Below are 22,023 nucleotides of genomic sequence, written 5' to 3' on the forward strand. Positions count from 1 at the left end.
TGCAGAGAACAGGGGAATCACTCAGAAGCATCCGGAGCTCATGCTGGTGGCGGAAATAACCACCGCAGTTCCATTGGAGAATGGAAGCAGGAAGGGACTGGGAGGGCGGGAATGCGACTAAGAGGCAGACAGCGCCTCAGAGCCAACTGCCGCCACCGGGGGAGAGTCAGCTGAGTCCATAGGAGAGGCCCCCAAGGGTTCCGTGAGGGCGAGATCCGCGGCAGAGACGAGGATCTCCACCTCATCCCCGGAGCCAGGACTAGGTACAGCAGGCGGTGCTGAAACCGCCGGAACATCCTTCTTCTTGGACACATGCCGTTCCTTCTTCTCACGTCGGCCCTTAGGGTGAGAGGGCTGGGAGAGCTTCTCTGAAGGAGCGTCGGAGGCTGACGACGACGCAGAAGCCCTACGACCAGCAGGTGGCGGAACCTTCAGCCACTGGCTGACATCCGGCTGGGTAGGAGAAGAAACGGAGGAAGGGAGAGCCCCGAGGGACCCCTTCCGCGAGAGAGGAACCGGCGGAGGCAACGCCGGCGGAGAAGGAGGGGGAGGGATCGAGCCTCCCAGTTGTGGAGCAGATGTCACTCCCGAAGTAAGCGTGGGGGGAGTGACAGAAGAGGGTTTGCCCCCAACTGCTAAGGGAGCAACAGAGGAAGGCTTGCCCCCAGGCACGAGGGGGGCAGACAGAGATACACGGCCCCGAGGGCCCACTGAAGGCGGCACAGATGAGGCGACAACCGTCGCTCGCGTGGGCGACGATAACGTGGCTGCAGCATAAGATGTTCGAATGGAAGCAGGATACAACCTTTCATATTTCTGTTTAGCCTCTCGATAAGTAAGCCGGTCCAGGGTCTTAAATTCCATGATCTTCCGCTCCTTATGAAGAACGGGGCAATCTGGCGAGCATGGAGAGTGGTGCTCCCCACAGTTGACACATATAGGCGGAGGCGCACATGGAGAATCAGGATGAGAGGGGCGTCCGCAATCTCGACATGTAGCGCTGGATGGGCAACGAGAGGACATATGCCCAAACTTCCAGCACTGGAAGCACCGCATCGGGGGAGGCACGTATGACTTGACATCGCAACGGTAAACCATCACCTTGACCTTCTCGGGCAAGACATCACCCTCGAAGGCCAAGATAAAGGCACCGGTGGCCACCCTGTTTGTCTTGGGTCCTCTATGTACACGACGGACAAAATGCACACCATGTCGTTCAAAGTCGGCTCTCAGCTCGTCATCGGATTGCAACAAGAGGTCACGATGGTAAATAATCCCCTGGATCATATTTAAGCTACTGTGGGGAGTGACGGTAACAGGGACATCACCCAGCTTATCACACAAGAGCAACGCTCGTGACTGGGCTGGGGAGGACGTCTTGAGGAGGATGGACCCATTCCTCATTTTTGACAACCCCGCCACTTCCCCAAACTTATCCTCCAGGTGTTCCACAAAAAACATAGGCTTCGTTGTAAGAAAGGAGTCACCATCAGTCCTGCTGCAGACAAGGTATTGCGGTACGTAAGGCTCCCGCTTGGCACTAGATCGGTGTCCCTCCCATGGCGCAGCCAACGAGGGGAACGTCTGGGGGTCATATTGCGCAGCATCAAAGTCGACTCTACCTCGCTTAGAGACACTGGTGGCCGTGCGACCACCAGCTTGGTGTGATTTATTGTGCTTCATTGCGCCACATCCGCCCAGATGCCACCTACTCCGAACGAGGGCTCTCCCCAAGGGCGCCACCCAGCCAAAGCAACGGGTACCTGGCTGATATCCCATTGCCCGGAGTCCCCGTGCCCCAGACAAGATGGGCACATACTCCTTGGCATGCATGGGGAGGAAACAGCTCTGGCATCTGTAGTGCGATCCCTGCGTGGTCAGGGGGCTACCACCAAGAGGGTACATGACGACCCCACCACAACGGACTGGCTACCGTGCTGGATTTTAGGTGTTGAAAGGGTCCAAAGTTGTCGTGGGCGCTAAGAAGAAGAGTGCGCAGAAGGCGAGAAGGAGACAACCCAGAAGATGTTGGGCGTAGTCCCCCCCCCCCCCCTCACACGACAATAGGTAACATGCAAGATGGTGGAGCATGATGGACCAATAGAAAAACACCACGTAAGGTGTCCTTCCCCAAATGGCACGCACTAACAACGGAAATTTGGAAAAAAAATAGGTCAAACCCAAGAGGGGACCATCACAGAAGGCCGAAACGTTTGAGACTCCTTTTAGTCGCCTCTTACGACAGGCAGGAATACCGCGGGCCTATTCTTACCCCCGAACCCGCAGGGGGGGATGTCTGATGACCTGAAGATGTTGATTAGGGAAAAGAAAAATCTCTACAAAAATGGTTATCAACTAAATCACTATAGGACAGACAAAACTACCAGACAACAAATTACAAATTAAGAAACAGAATTAAATTAGAAAAGAACAAGATGTGGGAAGAGAAATGTATTCAAATTCAGAGTCTAATAGGTGGATCAGAAACAACAGAAGTGTGGAGGAAAATTACCAGTATGAAGAAAACACAAGTAAACAAAGCAGTGGACAACCTAATTCCCTTAAAGGAATGGAAAAAGTAATACGTGGACCTTTTAACTGAAGATGGGCCATATTACATGCAAGGGAATGAAGAGAAGATGGAAGTAACTGACCGAAATGTAAACATTACAATAGAGGAAGTGAATTGTGCAAAAATTAAAATGAAGAATGGCCAATCACCTGGTCAAGGAAACATTCCTGTTGAATAATTGAAGGCTGGAGGAAGATATCTGAAGAAATGAATAACCTGCCTGATGAACAACTGTTGTAAAGGGATTGAAATTCCCTCAGAATGGAAAAAGTCATATATGGTTTCTATTTTAAAGAAAGGGAATAGAAAAGACACAAACTGCTATGGAGGCATTAGTGTCAACTGTACAATGAGCCACTTATTTGGCAAGATAATGTTTGAAAAAATTAGACAAAATGTTGGCCACCATATAGGGGAATACCAGAGTGGGTTTAGGCAGAACAGATCATGTACAGATAACTTATTTATTTTACAACAACTAATGGAGAAATTTATGGCAGTAGGGAAGGAGCTACACATTGTCTTTGTAGATTTAGCAAAAGCTTATGATACAGTCCCTGAATCTAAGCTGTGGGAAGCTATGAATGGAGAAATTTATGGCAGTAGGGAAGGAGCTACACATTGTCTTTGTAGATTTAGCAAAAGCTTATGATACAGTCCCTGAATCTAAGCTGTGGGAAGCTATGAAAGATACAGGTATGGATGATCAACTTTTACAAATTATTACCGAAATGTACAGAGATAATGTGATACATGTTGTGGGTTGGCAAGAGAGCCAATCCGGTACTACAAGAGGAAGCCGAAAGGCATGCTTTTTAGCTATCGCAGGCTGGTGTGAGGTCTGGAACAGGACAAGGAAATTAGACTTAGAAAAAACTGACGTAGCTGGTGGAATACTTAACTTTAATCCATAAATGGTGAATGTCGCTCTTGACGGTACATGTTTTACAGTATCAATAGTAACTGGTAATGGCGCCTTGCTAGGTCGTAGCAAATGACGTAGCTGAAGGCTATGCTAACTATCGTCTCGGCAAATTAGAGCGTATTTTGTCAGTGAACCATCGCTAGCAAAGTCGGTTGTACCACTGGGGCGAGTGCTAGGAAGTCTCTCTAGACCTGCCGTGTAGCGGCGCCCGGTCTGCAATCACTGATAGTGGCGACACGCGGGTCCGACATATACTAACGGACCGCGGCCGATTTAAAGGCTACCACCTAGCAAGTGTGGTGTCTGGCAGTGACACCACAGTACAGATTAAATGAGGTCCAAAGTTATGAGAACCTATTAATGTCACTAAAAATTTACGACAAGGTTGCAGTATGTCACCCATCTTGTTCAATTTATATGTAGAAGTGGCTCTCTGAAATTGGGAGAATAGGAATGGGAATCACTGTCAATGATGAACAGATTCTTTCATTAAGTTTTGCTGATGATCAGGCTATTATAGCACAAGATGATTATGACCTTAAGAGAGTTCATAATATGATGATTATATCAGTAATACAACAGATGGGGACTACAAATGATTCTAACAAAAACACACTATCTGGTGGTGAATAGTGAGGCTAAACTTGAAGTACACATCAATGACAAAGCAGTTATGAGACAAGTAGAGAAATTTAAATATCTCGGGGCACATATTGATGAAAATGAATTGGGCCATACAAAAGAAAATGTAGAACACAGCAAAGAAAAAAAAGTGTTAGAGTGTATGAATTCTTTTTGGTGGGATAAGAATATTTACAACAGCAATAAGAAAAGAGTGGGTAAGATAATGGGGATCAGAACTATGGATCTTAAATGTGGATCTCAAAAGAAGACTAACAGCTGTGGAAATGGATTGTTTGCATAGTAGTGACAGAATATCAAGACTCAAAAGAAAAACTAATGATGAAGTAAGAGCTAGAATGAAGGCAAACGATACAGTGATAGAATTGAAAGAAAATCATTAAAATGGTATGGACATATGATGAGAATGCCAGATCATCGGTGGCCAAAGAAGGTTTATGAATGGAAACCACCCGGCAGACATAAAAGCAGAAGACCACGGCATTCTTGGACAGAGCACATAAATGGTATAACGGAACATCGCAGCATCAACAAGGAAGATGCATTGGATAAAGAAGCTTGGCAGAGGATAACAGGAATACAACAATATGTCATTATTAATTAATCTTTTTATTGATTAGTTTTGTAATAATAATAATAATAATTTTTTAAGTGTTGTAGAGAAAACAGGATTCAGCTGTTCATTAGAGAATGCAAAGTACTGTATGGAAGAGGCAACACCTATGCAGTTTGACAAAACTGAAATTCAACCCACCTCTCCTACTGACCCAGCAGACATAAGTGCGGAAGACCACATCTTTCTTGGACAGACCACATAAATCGAATAATGGAACATCGCAGCATCGACAAGGAAGATGCACTGGATAAAGAAGCTTGATGGAGGATAACAGGAATACAACAATATGTTGTTATTAATTAATCTTTGTATTGATTAGTCCTGTAATAATAATAATTGTTAAGTACTGTAGAGAAAACAGGATTCAGCTGTTCATTAGAAAATGCAAAGTACTATATGGAAGAGGCAACACCTATGCAAGTTGACAAAACTGAAATTAAACCCACCTCTCCTACTGAAATTAGGAAAATAATAAATTCACTCAAAAGTAAAAGCTCATTTGGAGTTAATGGCATTTCCAACAGAATACTAAAAGCTTGTTCCCAACAGATATGTAGGATCCTCAGCCATATATGTAGTAGCTTACTGAAACAGGGCATTCTTCCAGATAGACAAATATGCTATTGCTAAATTATTGCATAAAAAGTGGGATAGGTCTGATGCCAATCTCACTTCTGATAGCTTTATCCAAAATTCTTGAAAAAGTAATGTTTTCAAAAGTAACATCACATATTTGTAAAAATGAAGTACTAACAAAATGTCAGTTTGGTGTTCAGAAAGGCTTTTTGACAGAAATGCTATATATGCTTTTACTGATCAAATATTAAATGCTTTGAAGAACTGAACATTGCCCATTGGATACTTTGCGATTCCTCAAAGGCTTTTGTCTGTGTGCATTATGAAATTCTTCTAGGTAAGCTTAAGTATTGTAGTATGAGAGGGACAATTCACAAATGGTTTAATTCATATTTAAGTGGAAGAATGCAGAAGGTTTAAATTAACAGTACAGATAGTATGCAAAAATCAGCAGACATTTCTTTGAGGAACTCGGGATATTCGCAATACCTTTGCAATACATATATTCACTTATGAAATTCATCATTAATAACACACCCCAATTCAAAAATAATAGCAAAGTGCACAGCTGCAACACTAGAAGAAAGGATATTCTTCACTATTCTGTGTTAAATCTGACTTTGGCACAGAAAGAAGTGAATTATGCTGACACAAAAATCTTTGGTCATTTGCCAAATAGCATTAAAGGTCTGACAGATAGCCAACCAACATCTAAAAACAAATTAAAAGAATTTCTGAATGACAACTCCTTCTACTCAATAGAAGAATTTTTACATATAAAGTAGTAACTTTAAAAAAATTGATTAACTATATTGTGTAAAGAAAACTTATGTTAAATTGACACGTTCCACATCATTACGAAATGGAACAAATATTAATATAACTTAAGGGGACATGCTCGTGAAAATGACCAAAAATTTGAAAAAAAATTTCTTGGTCTAGAAAAGAGCATTTAATGCTGATTTCAAAAATGTATAGTTTATGGGCACTATCATCTTCCATTCGTTCTAAAATTGAGGTTGAATGTAATATAGCACAGGGGCCACGCCCATCTGTCAGTTTGAAGAATGTCAGAATACGTGATGCATTATTTTGTTCTTCTGTTTTTTCTGTCGTTAGTTACAGATTGTTAACACAGGTGTCTTCTAGAAGGCACTGACTCTCGGAACTAAAGTACAGGCATATCTAAAAGGCTATGGTTTGAATGTAAACAAAGATCTGAGAATATATGATTTCGGTATTTCATGTGTGTGTGGTTTTGTAGTTATTGTGTTGTTTTGTTTCTGTGTGTGTGTTCCCTGTGCTACAAATGCTGAGACTAAAGGAATTTAGCCCCAAACGAAAGTTTCACGGCAACCAGTTCCAAACACAAGAGAATAATACACATCAGTTGCTTCAAAAGTCGCCTGCAGAAACTATGTCTACAGGCAGTGCTTCTAAATGTAAACTTTCACTTTCTAAATGTAATAAGAACAAGCCTAGTAGTATTGTGAGCAGCAATAATGACAGATATGTTATTGTGAACCTAAATATGCTGTAGTAGTATTGTGAGCAGCAATAATGACAGATATGTTATTGTGAACCTAAATATGCTGTCAAGACGAGTACTGTGAAATGTAAGTGTGGTGTCACCGCCAGACACCACACTTGCTAGGTGGTAGCCTTTAAATCGGCCTTGGTGTGTTGAGCCGCTGCCACCAGGCTCTCAGCCACGTGTACCGCACTGGCAAGCAAATGCAGTGCTAAAATCATGCCCGCGGTGTGCTACTACACATTCGCGTGAGAATTGCCCGTCACGCCAAGCTATTTGCTTTTACTGTAATAAAAAAGGGCATGTTCAAAGTGTTTCCCAGAAAAAGCTCAGATCGGAAGCTCAAAACCATTCCAGGCCCTTTGCTTCGCGCCGGAATCGGAATCGAACCAAGGATATTCAGGCTCGCGAAACTTCGCCCATGGAAATTCATGTAGTTCATGCCACTCCGCCCAGTGCCACTCTCTCTAACAGTGACTGTGTTCGTCCCACAAATAGTGTGCGTCGACATCGCAGGAACTCCCGTCAAGTCGCAAGTGATTTTGTACCAGTGTCAGTTCACACTGCACGAGACAGTCGTTCTTGTCATCAGCAGGGCAATAAACTTTTTGTGGACTTGGACATTAACGGCTAAGTGATACCATTCCAGCTCGATACTGCGGTTGCAGTTTCACTGATCAATCAATACACTTACAAACTGCTGGGCACACCTCCGTTGCGTGCCGCAACTGTTAAGTTAACTAGCTATTTGGCTCACAAGATCCCTGTGTTAGGACAGTGCAGCCTTCTAGCAACATACCAGGGACAAACAAAACTTGTGTCATTTTACATTCTTCATTCTTCTTCTGCAGTGAACTTGTTTGGTTTCGATTTATTTCAGTTGTTTAACTTGTCTATAGTAAATCAGGTCCTATCAGTGAACCAGACTGTGCCTTCAGACAGTGTTTCTCGTCTATGTGAAGAATTTGCAGACATATTTGCACCAGGCCTCGATTGCGCTAAGAACTATAAAGCACATGTGGAACTGAAAGTAAACAAGCAACCGAAATTTTTCAGAGCGCGCAATGTTCCCCACGCATTGCGTGATGAGGTCGCAAAAACAATACACGATTTGGAACCACAAGGTGTAATTGAACGTGTACAGGCTTCTCTCTGGGCATCACCCTTAGTAATTTTACCAAAACCTTCCGGAAAATTGAGACTTTGTGTGGACTTCAAGGCAACAGTGAATCCACAACTAGTGACTGCAACTTTTCCTTTACCCCGCCCGGCAGATCTTTTTGATGAACTGTGCCCGGGTAAATATTTTTCGAAGTTGGACTTAGCAGATGCGTACTTGCAAATACTGGTGGACGAAGAATCCCATCGCGTTTGAGTGGTTAACACGCATCTTGGTTTGTATCGATTCAAACGACTGCCATTCGGGTGTGCATCCGCTCCTGCATTGTTTCAGCAATATCTACAAACTGTTTGTGCGTCGGTCCCTACTGCAGCAAACTATCTGGACGATATTGCGATCTCCGGAAAGACGGAAGAAGAACATTTAGCCAATCTCAGAACATTATTTCAGGTCTTACGACAAAATGGTCTTCGCTTGCGGAAGGACAAATGTGTGTTTTTTGCTCGTGACTTACCCTATCTGGGACATGTACTCAATGCCCAAGGCATACATCCCAGTCCAGAGCACCTCCGTGCCATACAAGACTTGCCTTCGCTGCAGTATTTGAAGCAGCTACAGAGTGTGCTGGGAAAAATAAATTACTATAACAAATATATGCCACATGCCTCTTCCATTTCAGCTCCGCTTCATCGCTTACGCCGTAAAGGTGTTCCATTCGTCTGGACGACGGAATGCGAACGCGCCTTTCGCCAGTTGAAATCGGCATTGCTTTCCAATACTTGCCTTACGCCATTCGATCCCCGGAAGCTCCTTTTGTTGATGGTGGATGCATCGGATTTCGGGATCGGTGCTGTGCTTGCGCACAAAGATGGTTCGCACGATCGCCCTATTGCCTTTACGTCCAAATTGCTCTTGTCTGCGCAACGAAATTATTCACAGATCGAGAAAGAAGCATTGGCTCTCGTATTTGGTGTTACAAAGTTTCATGATTTCTTGTATGGTCGTCACTTTACCATCATTGCAGACCACAAACCTTTGACATCGCTTTTTCATCCGACCAAGCCTGTACCTCCACGTACAGCGCAGAAATTCATTCGCTGGTCTATTTTCCTCTCAAAGTACCGCTGCGATATCTTATATCGGTCCACTGCTAAGCACGGAAACGCTGGAGCGTTGCCCCATTTGCCTGTTGCTGAGGATAGAGCATTCGATTCCTCCGAACTTGCTTGCATGTTCATTGATTCGGAAACCGATGACGTGGTCGAATCATTTCCGATTGATTTTCATCATGTAGCTACAGCCACAGCTTCCGACCCTGTCCTTGCTACCGTTCTGCGTTTTGTTGCTACGCAATGGCCCTTGTCAAAATCACGGATCGGGGATCCATTGGTTCGCCGATTTTTTGCTCACCAGGAGAGACTTTTTGTATGACGTGGTGTTTTGCTGTTGCGTTCTGATAATGATCAGTCCAGGGTCGTGGTCCCACGTTCGTTACAGTCCTCTGTCTTACAGCTTCTCCACCAAGGACATTGGGGTATAGTGAGAACGAAACAACTTGCTCGTCAGCACTGTACTTGGTTCGGAACCGATGCCGCGATTACGAATATGTGCTCTTCTTGCATGGTGTGTGCCGAACAACAATCAGCACCACCACGGAAATTCTTTGCATGGCCAAAAGCCACTTCCCCTTGGCAACGCTTACACATTGATTTTGCTGGCCCATTCTGGAATGCTCGATGGTTGGTTGTGGTAGATTCATTCAGTAATTTTCCTTTTGTTGTCCAGATGTCTTCCACGACATCATCTGCCACCATCCACGCGTTATCCGCTATATATTGCATTGAAGGTCTTCCACAGACTATTGTTTGCGACAATGGCCCACAATTCATGTCCGCAGAATTTCAGTCATTCTGCGAGGCCAATGGTATTCAACATCTGACATCCGCGCCATTTTCGCCACAGTCAAACGGTGTCACTGAATGATTGGTCAGGACTTTCAAGTCACAGATGTTGAAGTTGAAAGAGTCGCATTCTCGGGAGGACGCGTTATTGCTCTTTTTGTCCTCGTATCGCTCTCAGCCCCGAGATGGTCGCTCGCCGGCTGAGTTGCTCCACGGTCGCCCTTATCGAACCTTGATGTCTTTGCTACATCCGCTGCATCAGGTTCCTGTGCAGCGGCAGACTCCTACTTTTGCCCCAGGCGACACTGTCTACTACTGCCACTATCGAGGTTCACGGCACATTCTTCGCTGCCTCGGCCGCGCTATGTATCTGGTTTTGGGGGCCTCTGGTGAGGTGCGTCGGCATTTCAATCAGCTGCGCCTCTGTCGTCGCACGGGATCTGCCGCTCCCCGTCTGCTTTCAGCGACGGTGTCGTCCGGTCAGCGCCCTGGGGACCCATCTACTGGCTCGCCTCAGCCCCAGGTGTTACCGACGCTGCCTTCCATTTTGCCCCATGGCGACGCGCCGCCGCCGCCTGTTCTCCCGCCAGCGATGCCCGCAGTGGACGCATCGCTGCAACCGCCAGGCGCCTCCCTGGGTCACGCGCCGCCGATCGCTTCCCGTGACCAGTTGTCCTTCGACATGGAACTCTTGCCCACTCTGGACCATATGTAGTCTTCACCCGTCGGGTGTCCCAGTCCGATGGAGGTCGACCCTTCGGCCCCCCCTGACTGTCTGCGGGCACATACACCGCATGTTGGCGTGCACCCTCGAGCAGTTTTTCAGGCGTTTCCTAGCTCCCCTAGCTCCGTTAGTATACGTCGGACCCGCGTGTCACCACTATCAGTGATTGCAGACCGAGCGCCGCCACACGGCAGGTCTAGAGAGACTTCCTAGCACTCGCCCCAGTTGTACGACCGACTTTGCTAGTGATGGTTCATTGACAAAATACGCTCTCATTTGCCGAGACGATAGTTAGCATAGCCTTCAGCTACGTCATTTGCTACGACCTAGCAAGGCGCCATTACCAGTTACTATTGATACTGAATTATGTACAGTCAAGAGCAACACTCATCATTAGTGGATTAAAGTTAAGTATTCCACCGGCTACGTCCGCTTTTCTTAAGTCTAATTTCCTTGTCCTGTTCCAGACCTCACGTCAGCCTGCGTGAGCTAAAATGCGTGCCTTTCGGCTTCCTCTAATAATACGGTGTTGGCACTCCTGCCAACCCACAACAGTAAGTACTGTATTTGTGAAGATAGTATTGACGTTTCTGAGGACATTTCACCAAGGAAGTCTTTCAAGTCGGTTAGCGATTGCCTGTAACTCGTGTAAGATGCACAATGATTCTATGACATCGCCAGTAACTGATAGTCGACATTACGGTGTAAATATTCAGCTTACTTATGCAATGCGATGTATTGGAAGGGGAAGGAGAGCTGCCCAGACTTTTTGTACAGTGACGGATTTGCCTCCACCTCCACTAAGGCTTGACAGATACAATAAATTAATACATAATGCTTTATGTGGTGTAAGTGCACATTCAATGAAAATAGCAGCAGAGAAGCAGTAGCCTTGTCTGAGAATACAGACACTGTAGCAGCATTTGATGGATCTTGGCAGAAGAGAGGTCATACTTTTCTGAATGGGGTTGTAACTGCCACATTTACTGAAACCGGTAAGATGGTGGTGGTTGTTGGGATGTTTAAGGGGGACTAAAGGTAAGATACTATGTTATGAATGTCTAACAAAGCACTGCCAGGGTTGTTCAAGTAAATTTCTTGACACCCAGTTTTGTGTAAATAACTTTGATGGCCCAAGTTGAAACATGGAAATGAAAGGAGCTCTAAACATTTTTAGAAGATCAGAGGTCAGTTATGGTGTGAGGTATGTATGCTACCTTGGGGACGGGGATTGTAAAGGACACACTACTGTTGTTAATAACAGACCATATGGGGACACTCTAATAGAAAAGCTTGAATGTGTTGGGCATGTACAAAAAAGAACAGGAGCTCAGCTGAGAAAATTATGTGAAAACTTCAGTGGAAAAAAACTGTCAGACGGAAAACACATAGGTGGTCCAGGTCATCTTACTGAAAGTGAAATTGATTCTTTGACTCAATATTATGGATTAGCAATAAGGGGAAATGTAGTACATTTGGAGAACATGAGAGAAGCTGTTTGGGCAACATGGTTTCACGAGCGTCAACAGATGAAACCCCACAACATGGTTTGTGTTCAAAAGGGGAAGATTCATGGTGCAAGTCCTGGTTGCCACTTGCTGTAATGGAGACAATTAGGCATATCTGGTAAATAAAAATCTACTTAGGAAATGTATGCATGGTCTCTCTCAGAATGCAAATGAAAGCTTCAACAGCTGTATATGGGAGAGGATACCTAAAACTGTATTTGTTGGGCTGATAGAGCTGAAGATTAGTGTAATGGATGCAATAACAACATTCAATGATGGTGCAATTTCAAGAATCAATCTTACGAAGAAATTGAACATCGAGACGGGAAGGAATATTGCTTCAGCTCTAACTGCTATTGATAAGCGGAAGGTAACCGAAGCAGAGACAGCTGCAGAAGTTGCTGCCAAGGAGTCAAGGATAAAGAAAAGAATGAAGAAAAAGAGTACGAAGGATAAGGAAACAGGAGGACAACTGGAGTATGCCGCTGGAATGTTCTAAGTAAGCATAGTGACAAGTTAATTAATCTGTAAACCTTCTTTTGCGATTTACTAAAAACTTGAATATTCATCACTCAGGTACACGTTTCTCCTAAATGACTGAAGTTAAACTCACAAAAATTGGTACAGATATTTAAAATGACCTCTTCTGCCTCCCTTGCCTACTATTTCCTGAAAAATTTTTAACATGATGATGATGTCGGTGATATCTGAGCTACTTTTTTAAACATTTTTGTTGTAGCAAAATAAATTACTTATCTTTTTCACAGATCAGCATCAGGGAAGGAAATGGGAGGCATAAAAAAAACTTATGTGAATGTTGCCTGTGCTCTGACTGTGTTTCCAAGCTGTGCAGTCAGTGGCTCCACAGTGAAATAGTGTTCTGTTTTTTATACTATTATAAATATTGTTGTCAGCACCAAAATATAAAAAATATCTTAATGATTTTTTGGGAAATGCTTTGACTAATGGCCCTAATTGAGTGTAAGAATTTTGAGCTATCTCTCATGTATAGAGCAGTTACACTATGAGGGTGAAGATAATGCCAAAAATGCAGCCAGTTCAGGGGTGTGTCCCCTTAATGTAATGTAATTAGCAAAAAGACGTCCTGCATGCCAAACAGCGCAGAATCAGAAAACATCGAGTACACTAAATTCTCTTTTCTCAAACAACATCTTGAAAGCTATGGATCAAAGTAATCAAGTGGGAGCAGTATTTCTCGATTTCTGTAAACTCGTTGACTTAGCACCACGCAAATATTTATTAATAAGCATACAATCATATGGGTGTATCGAATGAAATTTGTGACTGGACTGAGAATTGCTTAGTATGAAGGACATATTATATGTGATGGAGAGACATTGACATAAGTAGAAGTAACTTAAGGTATGGCCATGGAAGTGTATTGGGATCCTTGCTGTCCATGAGGTACATAAGTGACCTAGTGGGCAATATTAATAGTGCCCTCAGTCTTTTTGCAGGTGATGCAGTAGTCTATAATTAACTTCCATCTGAAAAATGCTATGTAAACATCCAGCCAGATCTTTATAAGATTTCAACATGCTGCAAAGGTTGGCAGGTTGTTTTAAATGTACAGAAGTGCATAAAATACAAAAAAGTAGTATCTTATCACAACATTATCAACAAGTCACAAATGGAATGAATGAATTCACAAAAATATGTGGGTATAACAATTTATGAGAATATTAAATGGAGTAACCACACAGGCTCAACCATAGTCCAGTGTTTCAACATCTGAAGCTGGCAGCAGACTATATTGTTAATGGACTACAAGAATCATCTGAAGCTGTTAAAATCAATACATGTTTGTGTGGTGAATTTTTCGTGGAATACCTTCACCTAAAATACTCAATTCAGGCTATAATAGAAAAGTAACTTCTAAAAGATTTGATAAATCACAATAAAAATTGACCTCCAAATACAATGGAAATTTATGATGATATAGTTATCTCTGGCCTATAGAATTTATGATGAGTGGAAAAGTGACTGATCTGAAAGTTGTCAGGGATCACAACCGTTTAAAAGTGAAAAGGTTAATTTAATTCAGAAAGAGATAATTTCAAGCAGTTATGCTTCAGTCACTGAGCATGCCTGGATATCATAGCAATGCAATCAACAACAGCAAGAATCTTACATGACTTTGACTGAAATTTTTATTGCAAAATATCAGGAATTATAGAGCATGTTAATCTTTAAAAATTTTCTCAATACAAACCTGCAGCCATTATATAATCTTCGGAAACATAATGCTATGCCAACCCACTGGGTGGAGGCACAGATAGTACAAAGATAATTTATGCAAAAGACACAGCATTTTATGTGACTACTAAGAAAACAACGGTGCAGCATTTCACTAAATAAAGCAAGTGACACATTTTGATTCATTGTCAGAAAAAAAGAGAAAATTCAGTCAGTCTACAAAGAAGACTACTAACAAAACACTTCTGTGATAACTGAGCACAGGCATAGTGCAGCAGGGTTTAAATAGTATAGCTCTATCGCGGTGCCATCTCATGGATGGATGACAATACACAGCTAATGCACGCAGCTTTCTGGTATGTACACATTACTTCATGCCTCTTCCATTAGGGAGCAGCTTGGATTTGTGACATGTCCATGGCGCCTTCCTCTGCAAGGCTCTGACTGTGATCACATGCTAATACTGGAGCATATGGTCAGAAGTGCATGGGACACGGGTAGTGTCACAGTTTGCCTTCTCTTGTCAACCCATACAGTAGGATGGGTGATGTCGGCACGAGCTACATGTCCACATCAAGTCCAGAGCTTGGTGGCGGTGATGCCACCACAGTTGGTGGCTGAGGCAGAGAAGACGGCTCCGGTGTGGGTGGTGGCTGCATCGGCACTGGTAGCAGTGTAGGAGAAGCTGCATCAGGTTCATCCATCAGTGATGAGAGGACCCTTTGTATGTTGTGCCAGGGACACAGCTGCATCAGGTGATCTGTCGAATGATGCAGACTGGCGTGGCAACATTGGTGTCCCACCCAGAGTCACCTGGTCGTCCACACTCAGGTGCAACTGGTCGTAATGACATGCACAGAGGCCCTCTTCTGTATGGACATCGCACCGACAGTGGCTGTGGTATTGGGAGATGATGGCGGAAATCCATTTTGGGCGATGACCACACCAATATGCCCAGACAGCCATCCGTACTGGAAACGGGACGACAACTGCACAAGTTGGTGTCTCTGGCCACACTTCAGGAGATGTAGGAGCATCCGGAATTGATGCCAGTGGAGTAGTTTGGCGGGGCTGTTGCTGCCAAACGGTGTGAAGCGGTAGGAAAACAGATATTGATCCAAGGCGACATTGGACAGGGACCGAGACATGTACTTTTTCATTTGCATTTTGAATGTTCTAACAAACCTGTCAGCCTCACGGTTGGCCTGAGGTGGAAGGGTTAGGCAAAAATTTAGTGAATCCTGCAGACATTGAAGAAAGAGATAAAAATACTACAAAACAAACTGAATGCCGCTCGGAGCCATCAGAATGATTATGAGCTAACGCCACCTCCAGCCCATACTGGGACGCATGTGTCACTAACATTAAATTTTGATCCACTTGGAGGTTAAAAGATAAGATGCACATTGTAACATAGACATCTGTTTCACACACCTGCAACCAGTGGAAAGATGTCCCATTATGCAGCAAGGCATGTACCAGTTGTGCAATTGACGACGCCCTGGCACAAACTGATGATGATAAACTATCTTACCACAAAATATGGAATTTCTTGAGTAATGTAGGATGCAGAACAGCCACAACAGCAGAGACATTCTGATGAAGGGGTTTGATACCACCACTACAGACCTTGAACCCAAGATAAACCACAGAAGGCTGAAAGAAGCAGCACTTTTCCAAACTTCATTTTAACGAAGTGGCCTGTAACACTGAAAAGAGTGTACTTAAGTTGTTGAGATGTTCAGCAGTGGAGGAGCCAGAGACCACAATATCACCAAGATAGTTGGTACAGCCAGGCACAGACCTTGTGAGTTATTCAAGAAACCATTGAAAAATTGCTGGGGCACTGGCCACGAAAAATGGTAGCAACGAGTATTGATAGAAGCCAAAAGGTGTATTAACGACCAGAAGCTGCTGACAGTCAGCATCAACAGGAAGGTGCAAATATGCACCCGAGAGGTCGATCTTGGAAAAGTACTGACCACTACTAAGCTTAGCTAAAAGTTCATCAGGTCATTGCAAAGGACATATGTCAATGATAGACTGAGTATTAACAGAGACTCTGAAATCACTGGAAAGGTGTAACCGCCCTGATGGCTTCTTGACAATAACTAATGGGGTTGCTCATTCGCTGGAAATGATCTGTTCAACAACCCCGGTGACCATGGGGCGATTGAGCTCCGTCCTGACTTGGTCACAGAGTGCCATCGGCACCGGGCGAGCCTCAAAGAAACAAGATCTGACCAAAGGTTTCATGGCGATATGAGCTTTGAAATTATTGGCACAAGCCAAGCCTGCAGAAAACACGGAGAAAAATTCAGAGCATAAAGGATAGGGTTGTGTATAAGGCACTAGATCAGAGATGAGATTAACTTCACTGGACATAGCAAACCCATAAAAGTTAAAGGCATCCAAACCAAACAAATTTTCGTTGTGTGCATTGTTCACCAACAGAAAAGTGAGCAGATGAACCACAGATTTGTATGTGATTGGGACTGAGAAACTACCTAATATTGGAATGTTTTGTCTATTGTAGGTGACTAATGTACGTGACACTGGCGCTAAAGGTGGAGAACCTAAGTCCATGCATATTTGCAAGTTGAATAATGACACAGCAGCTTCTGTGTCAACTTGCATGTGCAAAACTGTTTATAAACCTTGACTTTCATAAAAAGTTTATTGGGTGCAACAGAGATTGCTGATACACAAATGACGTCCCTATCAGCATCTGCAATAGGCTGTTGGAATTTTGCATTACAAACAGGAGCAATGTGGCCCATTTTGTTGCAATGGCGGCAAATGGCCCAACGCTTAGAACAATTTGACCGTGTTGTTGTCCGTGCTGTGCTACTAAAGTGGCTGTGGCTACCGCATTGGGTTGGGCTGATCACCATTATATTTTACTTGTGTGTGGATCGCTGCCACTATATTGTTCCCTTGTGAACCATTAGACTAACGGTGGGGGGAAGCGGGCTGAATTTCTGCAACCTCACATCATGATTCAATCTGAGTACCCACAACCATTGACAATGATGATGATGATGATGACGACGACTGGTTTGTGGGGTGCTCAACAATGTGGTTATCAGCGTCTGTGCAAATTCACAATCTTTTCACAGTCCAGTTTCACCCTTTTCCCGAATGATGATGAAATGATAAGAACAACACCAACACCCAGAACTGGCTGGGAATCGAACCCGGGATCCCGTGATCCAGAGGCAGCAACCCTAGGCACCAGACCACAAGCTGTGGGCACAGCTCTCAAAACCTCAAACGATTTTGTAATAGTCAGAAAATCCAAGAGAGAGGGGTTTTCACATCGAAGGTCCCGCTCACAAAATCAGGAGTCAGCCGAATGTTTGCATCATTAACCATTTGGTCGGCATACAGCTCCTTATGTACATCAATGACAAACTGACGACAGCTTAAACAGTGAAGCTCAGCTGCCAAGTCTTATCGGAATGTTCCGGTTTCTTGCGACAGCACAGAAATCCACTCAAGTGGCAATGATGTGTGTCTGTTTACAGTAATAGTTCAAAAGGAGGTCACACATGGTATCAAAAGAGAGTGAAGACAGATCCTGCAGGGGGGCCAGTTGGCAAAGGAGTTGATACATGCAAGGTGATAACCGACAAAAAAAGAAAGCACAGCATAAGGTAACATTAGTCAATCCCAAACCCATGAAAATGATTGTGAAGCATTTTTAAAAATTCCAAAGAACTTATAGTTAGTAAATTCATTGTCGCTGTCTCAGATGTATTTCATTGACTTTTGTCCAAATGGATGCAGATTTTGGTGCCTGAACTGAAGAAAGTAATTTCAGGAAATGATGCAATTTTTGATGAAACAAAATTCAGTTTTGGCAGAACAACTAGTGACCAGTGGCATGACAGGACTGACAAATAAAAGACAAATAAAAACAAGAAAGAAGGTGGAAATTCTAAGTGAACTGGTCAAGACACTGGACAACACAAGAAGGAATGTTGGATGTCTACACAATTTGACACTCATGCAGTAATGGCCTTGCATGCTGAATTGTTTGTCAGTGATGTTCCTGAATGCTATAATGATATACGATGGAGACATAATGAATGGAGAGAAGTCATCAACAAAGAAATTAAGTATCTGGAATTTAATGAGACAGGGGAGCTGCATGAGTCTTGTCCAGAGAAGAAACAAATTGATAGAAAATGAGTCTTCAAAATTAAATGGAAACAAGATTTGAAAATTGAAAGATATACAGCAAGGCTTGTAATTAAAGGATGTGCTCTGACATAGGGTTATGATTATGATGAAATGTACTGTCCTGTTGCATATTTGGTTATGCTGAGAACATTGGTGTCAATCATCATTGAAGAGGCTCTATATACATGCCAAATGGATGTCAAAAATGCCTTTCTACATGGGGAAATAGATGATGTCTACATTAAGATCCCTCAAGCTGTCACATGAAGAAAGAATCAAATCTTCAAATTAAAAAAAGGCCTTGTATGGATTGAAGCAGACTCCTCATATGCGGAATACAACATTTGATAGTATTGTCAAAAGTATTGGTCTTAGACAGTCAAATGTTGACAGAGGTTTGTATATGGGCAGTTCGGAAAGTAGTAGATCCTATCTTCTATTATACATAGACAACAATATACCGGCAAATGCTGCAAGCAACTCTGATATCAACAGGATTAAAAGCCTTTGGAAAAGTGATTTTTTATGTGACATATGGGAGGACCCATTTCTTGTCTTTGATTTCAGAAGGTCAGATGACAGAATGATTATGAGTCAGCCTATATAGAGGTGGAAACTAATGAAATGCTTTGACATGAACAATTGTAACCAATGCAGCCCAAACTGACAATGGAAAGCAAACCAGAGATAAGTATAATGATCAAGATTACATACTAATTTAATTGGGTGGATAAAAGATCTACTCACCAAGCAGTGGCAGAACACACACATAAAAGACGGTTATAATTAGTCAAGTTTTGGAGCCAGTGGCTCCTTCTTCAGGCAGAAGGGTCAAAGGGGAAGGAAGAGGGGTGAAGCAAAAAGGACTGGAGAGGTCTGGGAAAATAGGTAGAGTTCGGGAAAGTCACCCAGAACTGCGCATCAGGGGAGATTTAATGGACAGGATCGGCAATTCTAAACCATTTGATCAATTAATAGGTTGTTTGATATATACTATGTTTACAACATGAAAGGATCTGAGTGTAGCAATATATTATTTTGGCACATCCCAAAACAAACATATGGAATCCTCGGCAATTCTTAACCATTTTATCAATTAATAGGTTGTTTGATATATACTATGCTTACAACACAAAAGGACTTGAGTGTAGCAATATATTATTTCGGCACATCCCAAAACAAACCAATGGAATGCCATTGGAAGGAACTTAAAAGATATATGAAAGGAAAATTGGATCTTGGTTTGCACTATGGAAGATGAGGAGTACAGATGGCTTTCTGCTACACAGATGCAGACTTTGGCAGTATAGAAGACAGAAGTCTACATCATGATTCTTTTTGCAAGTGTGTCGAAATACTGGATATAGCTGAATTGAGGGGGAATGTTGAAGGTTCAGTTCTGTTATATCCTAGCCAGTAATGCCACCCGAGCCCACTGCCAAAAGGTTGGCAGCATCAAAGTCCGGACGCCGTCCGCATAAGCAGCGCCAGCGAGACAGCAAATCGCCGCAAGTCTGCGCGCGCCACCGCTGGCTTCTGGGTTTCTTAAGCGCTGGAGTCGCGAGCGCTAGGACAGTTCTGTATTCGCCGCTCAGTTGTATACTCGCCACCGAATTGTGTACTTGCTAGTCAGTTGTGTGTTCATCGCAGCAGAGTTGTTGTTTGTCGTCAGCCGACGCTGACCTAGCCGCTCCGACTCGAACTAGACAGATCTCTGTAGACACGGAGTTCACTACTGTGTTTCTGTATCTTCGTGAATAAAGATAAGTACCGACTTTTATTTAATCAGAGTGTTTGGGTTTTCATCTTTCTGTTCACTGTTCCAGCGGACCGGTCGGCCCGCTATTAAAAGTGTGGCGGTGACTTCGTAAGCCGTTTCTACAGCGAATTGTTTGTTGCTACGAACGCCGCCACAAAAAGTTCAGATCTTGCAAATTAATTATTTTATCTTTTTGATGGCAACTCTGAGCTATTATATTTTATTCTGTAACCAGTATGTGGTTGACAAGTGATAGTTTCTTGTGCTTATTCAGAAGCCAAATAAATCATTATTATTACAAGACTTATAATTTGTATGCCTGAGGAATGCCCACAGCTGCCTACATTTATCACAGATAAAACATCTGCTTATAATGTTTAATACAGTTTTACATTTTCCCTTATCAATGTTTGCTGTTCATTACAATAACATGTTTTAACAAATAAATTGCTATACTATACTACAAGACAAGTACTCAACTCCAAAATTATATTAGCTGTTCATCAAAATGTACCAGCTACTCTTTCAGCTATAATTTAATTTCATATTGAGAGCAACCTGTCGTCGTATAAATCAGGCAAAACAATGGAGTAATTTGTTTCAAGTTCGTGAAAATCTCAGTCCAAATATACCATGGCCACCTTCAAATCTGTCTTGTGAAAGTCAAACTCACCTGCTCTGCTAGTTGTTTGATCTGGGGAATGTCCATATAATTGTGGAAATGTTTCATTACTTCCATTATTGCTTGTAATGGAAGCTCAATTTCTCCATACTGCCTCTTTTTAATGAGTGCTCTACAACATAATAAAAAAGTGTATGTATGAACGTTAATTATTTAAAATCAGATAATCACATAAAATGGAATCCATTTATTGGACATGTGATACAAACTATTATAAATGAGCAAAACTTAAACCACATAATTCCTTACACTACATTTGAAAGGTAATTTCCTGGCAAATATGAACATGAAAAATTTTAAACAATACCATGGACAGTTCTTGAGAGAGTAAAGACAAACAAAAAGTAATAGGTAAAAATGAAACAGATAAGTTTTACCACTGGAATTGTGAGTGAATCAATCAGCATCATCAGTTTCAGACCATGTACTTATATATATTGGAAGGAAAAATTGTAAAGTATTTATAAGAGATCTTTGCCTTTCAGACAATTACTGTAAGATAATAAAGCTAAAGTCGGGCTTGACAAAACATGCAAAAGTGCAGGAATACAAAAGTGTCTTCTTGGGATGTGAGATACATAATTTTTCTAGAGCAATTGCAAATAAAACCTGAGATGCCGTGTATGTGGAAGATGCTACGATAACTAAATTCTGTGCAGTGTTTAAATTTATCTTTGGGACACATTTCAAAAAGTAGCAATTTCTACAGCAGCAGGTAAGAAAAATAGGTGGATAACTATGGGTATCTGAAATTCCTCCCAGACACTTAAATTTCTCAGTTCTTTACCAACGCACTGCACTAACCCACAGTTCACAGATTACTATCACAAGTATCAAAAAAACATACACTATGTTACTGCTTGCTCAAAAAATTCATTCAATGAAAAAATAATATGTAACACAGAAACTGAATGCAAAGTAGTGTGGGATGTTATAAAACAAGAAACCAGGAAAAGGCCGATGTAAGTATATCATCAAACAAATCAAGGAAGGGGATAGGATAATAGAAAAGGCTCTGTAATTAGCAAATAATGTGCACGATTACTTCTGCTGAGAAACTGTAGC

At 42.6% G+C, this 22,023-nt stretch overlaps 1 protein-coding gene across 1 annotated transcript in view; it reads right to left on the reverse strand.

Moving 5' to 3' along the window:
• The window catches only part of LOC124712012 (vacuolar protein sorting-associated protein 53 homolog), a 180,962-nt gene that overhangs the window by 144,642 nt on the left and 14,297 nt on the right, over positions 1-22,023 (reverse strand). Inside the window, exon 4 of the mRNA XM_047242304.1 lies at positions 20,950-21,070. Coding sequence (XP_047098260.1) covers positions 20,950-21,070 — 121 coding nt within the window. The remainder of the gene's footprint in view (positions 1-20,949; positions 21,071-22,023) is intronic.

Source organism: Schistocerca piceifrons, chromosome 8, assembly GCF_021461385.2.
Source record: "Schistocerca piceifrons isolate TAMUIC-IGC-003096 chromosome 8, iqSchPice1.1, whole genome shotgun sequence".
Classification (NCBI taxonomy): Eukaryota; Metazoa; Arthropoda; class Insecta; order Orthoptera; family Acrididae; genus Schistocerca; species Schistocerca piceifrons.